The following is a 15,069-nucleotide window of genomic DNA, read 5'->3' as shown; positions in this document are numbered from 1 at the left end:
ACTCAGCAATTCAGGAAGAGCTTCTTTCACTCTGCCATCCAATTCCTAAATGAACATTGAACCCTTGGACACTAACTCATTTTTTTAAGATAAAGTACTTCTGTTTTTGTATGATTTTTAATCTATTCAATATATGCATACTGTGATTGATTTACTTATTATTATTGTTTAGTTTGTTTTTCTTTTTTTTCTCTCTATTATGCATTGCATTGAACTGCTGCTGCTAAGTTAACAATTTTCGTGACACATGTGGATGATAACAAACCTGATTTTGATTTTACTGTATGTATTTAATTTTGTGCAGCTCTGTAACAGCGGTTTGTTGTACTTTTAGTCTGTTTGGGTTGTTGTTGAAGTTAAGGGATGATATGTGCCATCCAATTAGAAGAAAGTTTTTCTTGGTGAGGGACAATAAGGTTGGTCTTGGATTTTTGTTTGATAGGAGGTGGAGAGAGAAGATGCTGGGGAACATATGAACCGGTGGGCGACCAGTTTGTTCAAGATGGATCGTGAATGACGTTCCGAAGGTGCTTTCACGTTACCGATAACTGATGACCCAGCGCGTGAGTGACAGAGAAGTTCAAGGTGAGCTCCAACTTGTGTACATTTCACTGTTTAATTAGAGAGGGGCCTCTTCTTTTTGTTATTCTTTACTAACGTTTATAAATATAATACCTTTAATCATATGCAGTGTACTGTTTGTTATTTTGTGACATTAATTTGTAACAGGGTAGCAAATGACACAGCATCCCACACAAACCAAGGTTTGGGGTGGGATCCAGTGTGTCTCAATCTCTAAAGTTTGGTGGGGCCAGAGGTTGTCTTCCCTGGACTTACACAGCCAAGAAAACTACCAAAGTGCATGACCATGCATTTTCCAACATTATATTTCATTTGCCACTTTCTTGCCCATTCTCCTAATCAGTCTGGTCCTTCTGCAGGCTACCTGTTTCCCCAACATTGCCTGCCTCTCCACCAATCTTAGTAACATCTGCAAACTTGGCAACAAAGCCATCTATACCATCATCTAAGTCATTTATATGCAGCATAAAATGAAGCTGTCCCAACATCGACGCCTGAGAAACACCATTAATCACTGGCAGTCAACCAGACAAAGATCCTTTTTATTCCCACTCATTGCCTCCGACCAATCAGCCAATGCTCTTACCATGTTAGTAACTTTGCTGTAATACCATGGGCTCTTAACTTGGATAGCACCTTCTCAAAAGCCTTCTGAAAATCCAAATGTACGACATACTCTGCATTCCCTTTATCTATCCTACTTGTAATCTCTTCAAAGAATTCCAACAGTGTTATCATAACATTACCCTTTTGACACACCTTTTCTATTTCCCATTGTAATCTATGGTCCACATCCCAGCTACTGTTGGGAGGCCTGTGTATAATTGCCAACAGGGTCCTTCTATCCTTGCAGTTTCTTAACTCAGCCCACAATTATTTAACATCTTCTGATCCAATGCCACATCTTTCTACTGATTTGATGTCATTCTTTACCAGCAGAGCCATGCCAACCCCTTTGCCTACTTTCCTATCCCCCCAATACAACATGTAACCTTGGATATACAACTCCCAGCTACAACCATCCTCCAGCCATGATTCAGTGATGGCCACAACATCATACCCAACAATCTGTATAAGTGCAACAAGATCATCCACGTTATTTCTCATACTCCATAAATTGAGATATAACACTTTGACTACTGTATTCGCTACCCTTTTTGATTCTGCATCCCTAGTGCACTGACTCACTCTACTGGCGGCAATTTTGTCCTATCATCTGCCTGCCCTTCCTAATAGTCTGATTGCATGCTATCTTTGCTTTTTTACCATCTGTCCTATCCTGAGTCCCTTCATTCTGGTTCCCACCCACTTGCCAAATTAGTTTAAACCCTCTCCAACAGCTCTAACAAATCTGCCTATGAGAATGTTGGTCCTCCTTGGGCTCAGATGCAACCTGTCCCTTCTGTCCCAGAAGAGATCCCAATAATCCAAGAATCTGAAGCCCTGCCGCCTGCATCAGTTTCTCTGCCAAGTCATTCTGTTTCTGCCCTCAATATCACATGGCACAGGTAACAATCCTGAGATTACTATCATGGAGGTCCTGGTTCTCAACTTTCTGCCTAGCTCTATAAGTTCTCTCTTCAGGACTATATTGCTTTTCCTTCCTATGTCATTGGTACCAATATGCACCAAGACAACTGGCTGCTCTCCCTTCCTCTCTAGAATGCTGTGGATGCGATTCGAGGTGTCCTTGATTCTGGCACCCACAAGGCAACATACCATTCGGGTGTCCCATCCACATCACCAGAATCTCCTGTCTGTTCCTCTGATTATTGATTCCCCTATCACTATCACTCCCCTCTTCTCTCTTTTTATCTTCTGCACCAAGGACACATGCTCAGTGCCAGTAACCTGGAGTCTGTGGCATTCCTCTGGCGTCTGGGAGGTCATCCCCCACAACAGTATCCTAAACTGTATACTTATTATTGAGGGACTGGCCATGGAGGTGCTCTCTGCTAACTGCCTATTCACATTTCCATTTCTCTGGACAGTCACCCAGCTACTTGCCTCCTGCAACTTTGGGGTGACTACATCCCTGTAACTCTGATCGATTATATCCTCACTCTCCCGTACAAGATATACATTCAGCTGTGCTCCAGATCCCTAACACAATCTTTAAGGAGCTGCAGCCAGGTGCACTTCACGCAGATGTGGTTCCCTGGGAGACTCTGGGTCTCCCAGGATTCCAGTGTCTGACATGAAGAACACACACCAGCCCATTTACTACACTAGGTACAGTAAGAAAAAAAAGGAACCTTAACAGAAACTTACCCAGAGCCAACACCTCTTTCAAGCTGAAGCCTTCTTTGAACTAAAGCCTGAGAAATCAATGTTCATGCCATCAGATTGGAGGCTACCCAAACAGAATATAAGGTGTTGTTCCTCCAACCTAAGTGTGGCTTTATCCCAGCAGTGGAGGAGGCCATGAATGGACATACTGGATTGGGAATGGGAAGTGGACAGAGGACAGAGGATGTGATCTAGTGGACAGAACATAGATGTTCGGTGAAGTGGTTTCCCAATTTGTGATTTCTGTTTAAATGCTGCAATTTTGTTCAAGTTCACTTTCGTTACTGACTGCATCTCAATTGTGACTGTTTCTGGTTTCCATCGAAACAGCAATTTCAACTGCTATTGTAAATATAAGTTCTGCTTCAGTTAGGAGATGTTTTTGAATGTTTGATCAGTCCTGCAAATTGGCTTAGAGAAATTTTTGGCCATTCCTCCTTACAAAACTGCTTCATCAACTTCTTTATTTCCAGAGTATTTCAGCACAGTTTAGACCCTTCAGTCCATGATGTTCTGCTAACCTTCTAATCTACCTCAAGATCAACCGAACTCTTCCATCCCACATAGCCCTCCACTTTCCGTATGTCCTTAAATGGCACAAAATTACAACTGCAGATGTTATGGATCAAAGAATATGTACACAACACTGGAAGAACTCAGCAGGTCAGGCAGCATCCGTGAGAAAAGAGTAGCCAACGTTTCGGGCTGAGACCCTTCATCAGGAATGGTGGGGGGGGGGGGGAAGAGAGGGCTGAAGCCCAGTAATAGAGATAGGGGAGGAGGTAGGGCCTACAGGCGCCAGGTGGAAAACTAATCAGAGGAAAGATAAAGGAGGGAGGGGGAGAGGATAAGCATGAAAGAACTGCAGAGATAAAGAAGCAGAAAGTTGAAAGGGGAGAGAGGCAGAGGGACCTGGGATAGGGGAAGGGGGAGGGGGAGGGAATTACCAGAAATTGGAGAATTCAATGTTCATACCTCCAGGCTGGAGGCTACCCAGACAGTATATGAGGTGTTGCTCCTTCAACCTGAGTTTGGCCTCATCATGGAAGTAGAGGAGGCCATATATGGCCATATCTAGATGGGAATGAGAAGCAGAGTTGAAATGGGTGGAAACCGGGAGGTCCTGTCTATTGTGATGGACGGAGCGTAGGTGTTCGTCGAAGCGGTCCCCCAATCTGTGTCGGGTCTCGCCGATGTAGAGGAGGCCGCATCGGATGCAATAGACGACTCCAGCAGACTCGCAGGTTAAGTGTTGCCTCACCTGGAAGGACTGTCTGGGGCCTGGAATGGTGGTAAGGAGGTAGGTGTGGGGACAGGATCTTTCCCTCTGCGACTACCTGGTCCACACATCCCTCCCCACAGAACTCCCACCTGGCACTTATCCCTGCAAGTGCAAATGCTACACCTGTCCCCACACTTCCCCCCCCTTACCACCATTCCGGAACCCAGACAGTCCTTCCAGGTGAGACAACACTTAACCTGTGAGTCTGCTGGAGTTGTCTATTGCATCCGGTGCTCCCGGTGCTGCCTCCTCTACATCGGCGAGACCGGACACAGATTGGGGGACCACTTTGTCGAGCACCTATGCTCCGTCCGTCACAATAGACAGGACCTCCCGGTTGCCATCCATTTCAACTCTGTCTCTCATTCCCACCTAGATATGGCCATACATGGCCTCCGCTACTGCCGTGATGAGACCAAACTCAGGTTGAAGGTGCAACACCTCATCTACCGTCTGGGTAGCCTCCAGCTTGGAGGTATGAACATTGAATTCTCCAATTTCTGGTAATTCCCTTCCCCTATCCCAGGTCCCTCTCTGCCTCTCTCCCCTTTCAACTTCCTGCTTCTTTATCTCTGCAGTTCTTTCATGCTTATCCCCTCCCCCTCCCCCTTTATCTTTTGTCTGATTGGTTTTCCATCTGGTGCTTCTAGGCCCTACCCCCTCCCCTATCTCTATAACTGGGCTTCGGCCCTCTCTTCCCCCCCATTCCTGATGAAGGGTCTCGGCCCAAAAGGTTGGCTACTCTTTTCTCACGGATGCTGCCTGACCTGCTGAGTTCTTCCAGCGTTGTGTACGTCCTTAAATGGAACACCTATCTCTGAGGTCTGTACCTCACAACACAACAGCGCCTTTTTCCACCACAGACGTTGAAGAAGTTTGGTAACCTCTTAACCCCCAAATCCCAGGGACTTTCTGCAGGGGCACAAATGAAAGCATACTGATTGTCTGCATCACTGCCTGTAATGGGAACTGTACGTCCCTCAATCGCAAGACTCTGCAGAGAGTGATGTGGACAGCCCAGCTGTTCTGTAGATGTGAACTTCCCCCTATTCAGGGCATTTACAAAGACAGGTGTGTAAAAAGAGCCCGGAGGATCATTGGGGACCCGAGTCACCCCAACCACAAACTGTTCCAGCTGTGATCATCCGGAAATGGTACCGTAGCATGAAAGCCCGGACCAACAGGCTGCGGAACAGATTCTTCCAGCAGGCCATCAGACTGATTAATTCACACTGATGCAATTATATTTCTATGCTAAATTGACTGTCCTGTTGTACATATTATTTATTAGTATAAATTGCACATTCAGAAGGAGACGTATCGTAAAGATTTTTACTCATGTATGTGAAGGATATAAATATTGAATTCAATTCATGCATCCGCCTCCACCAGGAGGAAAGCTACCTCCTGACATTTCTCGAGCCCGGAACAGACAGGGATCAATCTACGACGGTTGGCATCCAACTTAATGGTGCATTAACGCCTCAACTGCAAATTCTGCCAAATGATTGACTTTTTATACCGTCGCGCACTTTCCGTTTTCATTACGTCACCTCCTCGGGATAGGTCGCACGAAATCTATGGACATGCGTAGATGTTCAGTTTCGGTAAGACGCATGCGCAAGGCTCAGACGTCTCATCTTCCCTCACGGGAGTGCAAGTACGATCACGTCTTCGCAGTCTGTAGGCCGGGATTTGGAATCGTGGTACCGGTGCTCCGGGGATAATGAGTGAAGGTTAGGCTGGTACTATCAGATCCCATCTGGCAGCGCTGGGGGATGGGCTTGTTTTGTTATACTGTCGCATACAAGCGTTCTCCAGGGCTAAGGAAGTAGTGAGTTCCTCCCGTATTTTGTATGTGTTGCTCAGGAAGTAATTCTGGTTTGCCAACAGATGTGGGACAGGACTCGGGATGGGAAGGGACACATTCCATCAATCCCAGTGTCAGTGCATTAAATCTATTCCATCAACCCTAACCCTAATCCTAATACATCAATCTCAATTAGTCAATCCTAATATCAATGTGCTATTCCCATTCCATCAACCTCGATCCCAGTCCATCAGACGTAATCAGTAAATCCCAATTGCAGTGGATTAGTCTTATCATCCCCAGTTCATTAATTACAATCTACCCCTGCCCCAGTCTGTCATGGCTGGCAAAACTGTTGGAGAGTTGGGCTAAGGGAAATAAAGAGAGTGTGCCCACTTATTGTAAGAGAGAAGGGGCATTTACCCTTGTACCTCTTCCCTCAATGAAGAACCCATTCAACGTTGGAGACATCAGGTGCTGGGGATGGAGCAACACACAACCTGCTGGGTTGAACAGCATCTGCGAGGAAAACAATTATCGATGTTTCAGATCAAGGCTGGCAGAGGGTTTTGACCTGGATCATTAACAATTTCCTCATGTGACTGCAGTAGAATCTCAGCATCACATCAAGGATGTTTCTTTTAGTGGAGATATTTTGTACCAGAGGGCACAGCGTCCCTTTAGAACAGAGATGAGGAGGAATTTCTTTAGCCAGAGGATGGGTGTGAGTTTCTGGAATTTACTGCCACATCATTGGGTTTATTTAAGGTGGATGTTCATAGGTAAGGATGTCAGAGGTTATGGGGAGAAGGTAGGAGATCAGGGTTGAGAGGGATACTAAATCAGCGATGATGGAATGGCAGAGCAGACCTGATGGGCAGAATGGCTTGATTTGGCCCCAAGTTTTATGCGTCTGGACCTGATGAGTTCCTGCAGTAGATTGATTATTGTCCTATTAACAACTTACATACCTATCAGATCCCATCATTATGTGTTTCTGTTTATGGCTAGCCGCCCCACCTGGCTCTGTGTTTCTGATTCCATCTATCCTACCCCTGTCTCTGTCTACCAGCCCCAGAGGCTTGTGCTCATTTTCCTTCATCCCTTTTTGGTTCACCTGTGATTTACTGGCCACTCCCCCTTTCTTCATATTGACTATCTTCCTGTTCCCCTCTCAGTCCTGATGCAGGGTCTTGACCCAAAATATTGACAGTTTATCTCCTCTGTCTGATGCTGCTTGACCAGCTGAGTTCCTCCAGCAGATTGTTCGTTGCTGCAGATTATACCATGTGCAGTTTCTTGTATTTCCAAGTTGTCTTAGTGAGAATCCAACCTGCAATTGATTGTATTGAAAGGGATCGTCAGATCAATAATGTATGTTATTTGTGTGAGATGCTGTGAGTAAATTGTCCACATCATTTCCCACAATGTAGTGAAATGATCTCATGAAAACATACAGTATACTTAGATTCATAGCAACTTCAGGAGCTGGAAATCTAAACAAAATCAGAAATTCTTGAAAATAGTCAGCAGACTAGGCTGCATTTGTGGGAAGTGAAATTGTGCTAATGTTTCAGGCTGAAGGGACTGAAACAAATCTTTTGCTCTACCTACAGATGTGCTCTTTACCAGCTCAGAATCAGATTTATTATTACAGATGTACAGTGCCTATAAAAAGCATTCACCCTCCTTGGAAGTCTTCATGTTAATTGTTTTACAATAGTGAATCACAATGGATTTAATGTAGCTTTTTTTTGACACTGATCAACAGAAAAAGACTTGTGTCAAAGTGAAAAGAGATACCTACAAAGTAATCTAAATTAATTACAAATATAAAATACAAAATATTGATTGCATAAGTATTCACCCCCTTCAAGTCAGTATTTAGTAGAAGCACCTTTGGCAGCAATTACACCTTTGAATCTGTGTGAATAAGTCTCTATCAGCTTTGCACATCTGGAGACAACAGTTTTATAATGAAGAATGGGGGAAACTGCAAAGTTCTGTCAGATCGCATGGGGATCAGGAATGAACAGCCTTTTTCAAGCCCAGCTACAAATTTTCAATTGGATTGAGGTCTGGACTCTAACTTGGCCACTCCAGTACATTAACTTTATTGTTTTTAAGCTATTCCTTTGTAGCTTTGGCTTTATGCTCAGGATCATTGTTTTGTTGGAAAACAAATCTTCTCCTAAGTTGCAGTTCTCTTGCAGACTGCATCAGGTTTACCTCCAGGATTCTCCTGTATTTTGCTGCATTTATTTTACCCTTTACCTTCACAAACTTTCCAGGGCCTTCTGCAGTGAAGCCTCCCATAGCATGATGTAGCCACCACCATGCTTCGTGGAAGGGATGGTGTGTTTTTGACTTACGCCAAACATAGCATTTAGTCTGATGGCCAAAAAGTTTAAATTTGGCTTCTTCAGACTATAGAACTGACTGCAGCTGACTTCAGAGTCTCCCACATGCCTTCTGGCAAACTCTACTGTTGAGTTTTTTTTCAGTAGTGGCTTTCCCTTTGCCACTCTCCCACAGAGCTGCGACTGGTGAAGCACTCGGGCAGCAGTTGTTGTATGCACAGTCTCTCCCATCTCAGCCACTTAAGGTTGTAACTCCTTCAGAGTTGTCATAGGTCTCCTGGTGGTACCCCTCACTAATTCCCTTCTTGCACAGTCACTCAGTTTTTGAGGATGACCTGCTCTAGGCAAAATTACAGCTGTGCCATATTCTTTCCATTTCTTGATGATTGACTTAATTGTATTTCAAGGGATATTCAGTGACTTGGAAATTTTCTTGCTTCTATCTCCTGACTTGTGCTTTTCAATAACCTTTTCACAGAGTTGTTTTAAATGTTCTTTTTTCTTCATGGTGTAGTTTTTGCCAGGACACTGACTCAACAGCAGTTGGACCTTCCAGACAGAAATGTATTTTTATTACAATCAATTAACTGCACACAGTGATTTCCATTTCACTAATAATGTGACTTCTAAAACCAGTTGGCTGTACCAGTGATGATTTGGTGTGTTATATTAAAGGGGGTGAATACTTAGCAATCAATTATTTTCACTGACACAAAAGAGTATTTTTTTTGTTGATCAGCATCAAAAAAGCCAAATTAAATCCACCGTGATTCAGTGTTGTAAAACAATAAAACATTAAAACTTCCAAGGGGGTTGAATACTTTTTATAGTGTATGTGGTGAAATAGTATGTGGTGAAATTTGGTGTTTTGCTGCAGCAGTACAATGCAATATATAAATTATTAAAACTTACAATAAGAAATATACATAAATAAATAGAGCAAATAGCAAAAAGAGATGTCATTTTCATGGGTTCATGGTCTGTTCAGAAGTCTGATGGTGGAAGAGTATTTCTAGCATTTTTTTTTTAATTTTAGTATGATTGAGCTCAGTGGAGTAGCTGTGGGGAGGACTGAAGTGGAGTGGTGCAGGGTGGTAATAATTTCAGAATAAGGGATTGGTTATTTAGGTCTGAATTAAGTTTTTGTCAATCAAAGGATGGTGAATCTTTTAGAGGGCAATGAAAGTCCAGAATCAGACATATTATCGCTGATTTATGACATGAAAACTTGTTTTGTGGCAGAGTACAATGCAAAGACATAAAATTACAATGATTACAAAAGTGAAGAAGAACATTGTAAAAAAAGGAATGGGTGAAGCTGAAGGGCCCACCTCTGTGCTCTGTGATTCTATGAAAGTAGAAAAGGCTTGAGGAGATGAGTGGTCTACTTTTGCTCCTATTTTCATATGCTCTGGTTGTTTCTTTCTTTGAGTCAGGAGCTGGTGCTAGTTTACCCCGAATAAAGTATCTGTCAAAGTTCATTGTTCAAAGTACATTTGTTCTCAAAATATGCTTATGTCAGAATATACTGGCTTAAGATTAATTTCCTTACATTCTCAGTAAAATAGGAAAATACAATAGAATCAATGAAATACAAAGAACCAATCTGAAAAAAAAGACAAACTGTACAAATAAAATAAGTAAATAATTATTAATAAGAACGTGAGTTGTAGAATTCTTGACAGTGAGCCCAACCATAGGTAGTGGAATTCATTGAGGTTAGTGAAATTATCCACACTAGTTCAGGAGCTTGATGGTTGAAGGGTAATAACTGTTCCAGAACCTGGTAGTTTGGAACCGAAGGCTCCTGTTCCTCCTACAGGATGGCAGCAGTGAGAGGAGTGCATGGCCTGGATGATGGGGATTTTGATGATGGATGCTACTTTCTTGTGGCAGTGCTCCTTATAGATATGTTCATTGGTGGGGAGGGCTTTGCCTGTGATGAGCTGAGCTGTATCCACTACTTTTTGTAGGCTTTTCCAAATCTGAGCATTGGTGTTCCCATACCAGGCTGTGATGTAACCAGTCAGGATACTCTCTACAGTGCATTTGTAGAAGTGTGTTGAAGTTTTAGATGGCATAACAAAACTGCTCAAAGTTCTAAGACAGCAAAGGCATTGTTCTTTTTTGTGATGGATTTACATGCTGGTCCCACAACAGATCCTCTCATAATGATAATGCCAAGGAATTTAAAATTACTGGTCTGCTCCACCTCCGAATCCCTATGAACTTATGAACCTCTGGTTTCTTTTTCCTTAGATTTTGCTCTTTGGTTTTGCTGACGTTGAGCGAGAGATTATTGCACTGGTACAATTCAACCACATTTTCAATCTCCTATATGCCAATTTGCCCCCATCTTTGATTCATCAGCAAACTTAAATATGGCATTGGAGCAGTACTTAGCCACATAGTCACAAGTATAAGATGAGTAGAGCAGGGTCTAAAGCACACAGTCTTGTGCTGATAGAGACAGTAGAAACATAGAAAATAGGTGCAGGAGTAGGCCATTTGGCCCTTCGAGCCTGCACCGCCATTCAGTATGATCATGGCCGATCATCCAATTCAGAACCCTGTATCTGCTTTCTCTCCAGACCCCCTGATCCCTTTAGCCACAAGGGCCATATCTAACTTCCTCTTAAATATAGCCAATGAACCGGCCTCAACTGTTTCCTTTGGCGGAGAATTCCACAGATTCACCACTCTGTGTGAAGAAGTTTTTCCTCTTCTCGGTCCTAAAAGGCTTCCCCTTTATCCTTAAACTGTGATCCCTTGTTCTGGACTTCCACAACATCGGAAACAATCTTCCTGCATCTAGCCTGTCCAATCCCTTTGGAATTCTATACATTTCAATAAGATCTCCCCTCAATCTTCTAAATTCCAGTGAGTATAAGCCTAGTTGATCCAGTTTTTCTTCATATGAAAGTCCTGCCATCCCAGGAATCAATCTGGTGAACCTTCCCTGTACTCCCTCTATGGCAAGAATGTCTTTCCTCAGATTAGGGGACCAAAACTGCACACAATATTCTAGGTGCGGTCTCACCAAGGCCTTGTACAACTGCAGTAGAACCTCCCTGCTCCTGTACTCAAATCCTTTTGCTATGAATGCCAATGTACCGTTTGCCTTTTTCACCACCTGCTGTACCTGCATGCCCACCTTCACTGACTGGTATACAATGACACCCAGGTCTCGTTGCATCTCCCCTTTTCCTAATCAGCCACCATTCAGATAATAATCTGTTTTCCTGTTCTTGCAACCAAAGTGGATAACCTCACATTTATCCACATTAAATTGCATCTGCCATGAATTTGCCCACTCACCTAACCTATCCGAGTCACCCTGCATCCTCTTAGCATCCTCTCACAGCTAACACCACCGCCCAGCTTCGTGTCATCCACAAACTTGGAGATGCTGCATTTAATTCCCTTGTCTAAATCATTAATATATATTGTAAACAACTGGGGTCCCAGCACTGAGCCTTGCAGTACCCCACTAATCACTGCCTGCCATTCTGAAAAGGTCCCATTTACTCCCACTCTTTGCTTTCTGTCTGCCAACCAATTCTCTATCCACATCAATACCATAGCCCCAATACCCGTGTGCTTTAAGTTTGCATACTAATCTCCTGCGTGGGACCTTGTCAAAAGCCTTTTGAAAATCTAAATATACCACATCCACTGGGTCTCCCCATCCACTCTACTAGTTACATCTTCAAAAAATTCTATAAGATTTGTCAGACATGATTTTCCTTTCACAAATCCATGCTGACTTTGATGATTTCACCTCTTTCCAAATGTGCTGTCATCACATTTTTGATAACCGACTCTAGCATTTTCCCCACCACCGATGTCAGACTAACCGGTCTATAATTCCCTGGTTTCTCTCCCTCCTTTTTTAAAAAGTGGGGTTACATTAGCCACCCTCCAATCCTCAGGAACTAATCCAGAATCAAAGGAGTTCTGAAAAATTATCACTAATGCATCCACTATTTCTTGGGCTACTTCCTTAAGCACTCTGGGATGCAGACCATCTTGCCCTGGGGATTCATCTGCCTTTAATCCCTTCAATTTACCGAACACCACTTCCCTACTAACATGTATTTCCCTCAGTCCCTCCATCTTACTAGAGCCTCAGTCCCTTACTATTTCCTGAAAATTATTTATGTCCTCCTTAGTGAAGACAGAACCAAAGTAGTTATTCAATTGGTCTGCCATGTCTTTGTTCCCTATGATCAATTCACCTGTTTCTGACTGTAAAGGACCTACATTTGTCTTGACCAATCTTTTTCTTTTCACATATGTATAAAAGCTTTTACAGTCAGTTTTTATGTTCCCTGCCAGCTTTCTCTCATAATCTTTTTTCCCTTTCCTAATTAAGCTCTTTGTCCTCCTCTGCTGGTCTCTGAATTTCTCCCAGTCCTCAGGTGTGCTGCTTTTTTTTTGCTAATTTATATGTTTCTTCTTTGGGCTTGATACTATCCCTAATTTCCCTTGTCAGCCACGGGTGCACTACCTTTCCTGGTCTATTATTTTGCCAAACTGGGATGAACAATTGTTGTAGTTCATCCATGCGATCTTTAAATGCTTGCCATTGCATATCCACCGTCAACCCTTGAAGTATCATTTGCCAATCTATCTTAGCTAATTCACGTCTCATACCTTCAAAGTTACCCTTCTTTAAGTTCAGAACCTTTGTTTCTGAATTAACTATGTCACTCTCCATCTTAATGGGGAATTCCACCATATTATGGTCACTCTTACCCAAGGGGCCTCGCACGACAAGATTGCTAACTAACTCTTCCTCATTGCTCAATACCCAATCTAGAATGGCTTGCTCTCTAGTTGGTTCCTCAACATGTTGGTTCAGAAAACCATCCTGCATACATTCCAAGAAATCCTCTTCCTCAGCACCCTTACCAATTTGGTTCACCCAATCTATATGTAGATTGAAGTCACCCATTATAACTACTGTTCCTTTATTGCACACATTTCTAATTTCCTGTTTAATGCCATCCCCAACCTCACTACTACTGTTAGGTGGCCTGTAGACAACTCCCACCAGTGTTTTCTGCCCCTTAGTGTTATGCAGCTCTACCCATATCGATTCCTTTCTATTGCGTTAATCACCAGCAATGCTACCCCACCTCCTTTTCTTTCTTGTCTATCCCTCCTGAATATCGAATATCCCTGGTTGTTGAGCTCCCATCCTTGGTCACCCTGGAGCCATGTCTCTGTGATCCCAACTATATCATATTCATTAATAACTATCCGCACATTCAGTTCATCCACCTTGTTACTAATGCTCCTTGCATTGACACACAAAGCCTTCAGGCTTGTTTTTACAACACTGTTAGCCCTTACACAATTATGTTGAAAAGTGGCTCTTTTTGCCCTGGATTTGTCTGCCTGCCACTTTTACTTTTCACTTTACTACTTTTTGCTTCTACCTTCATTTTACACCCCTCTGTCTCTCTGCACTTGTTCCTATCCCCCTGCCACATTAGTTTAAAGCCTCCTGAACAGCAGTAGCAAACACTCTCCCAGGACATTGGTTCCAGTCCAGCCCAGGTGCAGACCATCCTGTTTATACCGGTCCCACCTCCCCCAGAACTGGTTTCAATGCCTCAGAAATTTGAATCCCTCCCCCTTGCACCATTTTTCAAGCCATGTATACATCTGAAATATCCTCCTATTTCTACTCTGACTAGTACGTGGCAGTAATCCAGAGATTATTACCTTTGTGGTTCTACTTTTTAGTTTATCTTCTAACTCCCTAAATTCACCTTGTAGGACCTCATCCCATTTTTTACCTGTATCATTGGTACCTATGTGCACCATGACCACTGGCTGTTCACCCTCCCATTCCAGAATGTCCTGCAGCCACTCAGACATCCTTGACCCTTGCACCAGGGAGGCAACATACCATCCTGGACTCTCGTTTGCAACCGCAGAAACACCTATCGAATCCCCTATCACTATAGCTCTCCCACTTACCTTTTCCTTCCCTCCTGTGCTGCAGAGCCACCCATGGTGCAATGAACTCCATGCTGCTGCCTTCCCCTGATGAGACATCTCCCCCAACAGTATCCAAAACAGTATATCTGTTTAGGAGTGAGATGACCTCAGGGGACTCTGCACTACCTGCCTACTGCTATGCTGTCTAGTGGCCACCGCTTCCCTTTCTGCCTGTGTAGCCTTTACCTGTGGTGTGGCCAACTCACTGAACATGCTATTCACGACTTTCTCAGCATCACAGATGCTCCAGTATGAATCCAATCGCAGCTCCAGACGCTCAATGCAGTCTGCCAGAAGTTGCAGTTTGACACACTTCCTGCACACATAGTCATCAGGGACACTGGAAGTATCCCTGATTTCCCACATGCTGCAGGATGAACAAACCACAGGGCTAATCTCAGTTGCCATGACCTACCCAATACATGCCTCAACTTTTTAAACTTTCTGCTTTGAAAAGAACTTACCTGGCCTTACCTCACTTGGAGCAAAACTCATCCTCAGCCTCTTTGAGTCAAAGCCTCAAATCTTCACAGGCCACTCTGCTTGAGGTAACCCTCTATTTATTTGTTTGAGCTTTTCAAACTGCTTGGTCACCTGACCTTGATTCTGCTGAGTCTAGCTATTCAAATCTTGATTGTCTAATCAACAGCTTTCTGCTGAGCTATTCAAATCTTGATTGACTTGATTGCATTGGCGAGACCCGACGCAGATTGGGGGACCGCTTCATCAAGCAC

At 43.4% G+C, this 15,069-nt stretch overlaps 1 protein-coding gene and 1 long non-coding RNA gene across 5 annotated transcripts in view; one reads left to right on the top strand and one right to left on the bottom strand.

Moving 5' to 3' along the window:
- Window positions 1–536: 536 nt before the first annotated feature.
- Window positions 537–15,069, top strand: part of hspbap1 (hspb associated protein 1) — a 328,857-nt gene continuing 314,324 nt past the window's right edge. The window contains exon 1 of one of the 4 annotated variants that reach the window (XM_059967685.1): window positions 537–585. In XM_059967685.1, the coding sequence (XP_059823668.1) occupies window positions 552–585 (34 nt within the window). In that variant the 5' untranslated portion in view covers window positions 537–551. Of the gene's footprint in view, window positions 586–5,754; window positions 5,890–15,069 lie in introns of those variants that run through there. The other 3 variants (XM_059967684.1, XM_059967683.1, XM_059967682.1) reach the window with 3 other exon arrangements.
- The window catches only part of LOC132393006 (uncharacterized), a 66,570-nt gene continuing 58,665 nt past the window's right edge, over window positions 7,165–15,069 (bottom strand). The window contains exon 4 of the long non-coding RNA XR_009511713.1: window positions 7,165–7,296. This is a non-coding gene — a long non-coding RNA (uncharacterized LOC132393006). The remainder of the gene's footprint in view (window positions 7,297–15,069) is intronic.

This window comes from Hypanus sabinus, chromosome 4 (genome assembly GCF_030144855.1).
Source record: "Hypanus sabinus isolate sHypSab1 chromosome 4, sHypSab1.hap1, whole genome shotgun sequence".
Taxonomy (NCBI): Eukaryota; Metazoa; Chordata; class Chondrichthyes; order Myliobatiformes; family Dasyatidae; genus Hypanus; species Hypanus sabinus.
Note: the sequence above shows the minus strand (reverse complement) of the source record. Positions and strands in the feature narration are given on the sequence as shown.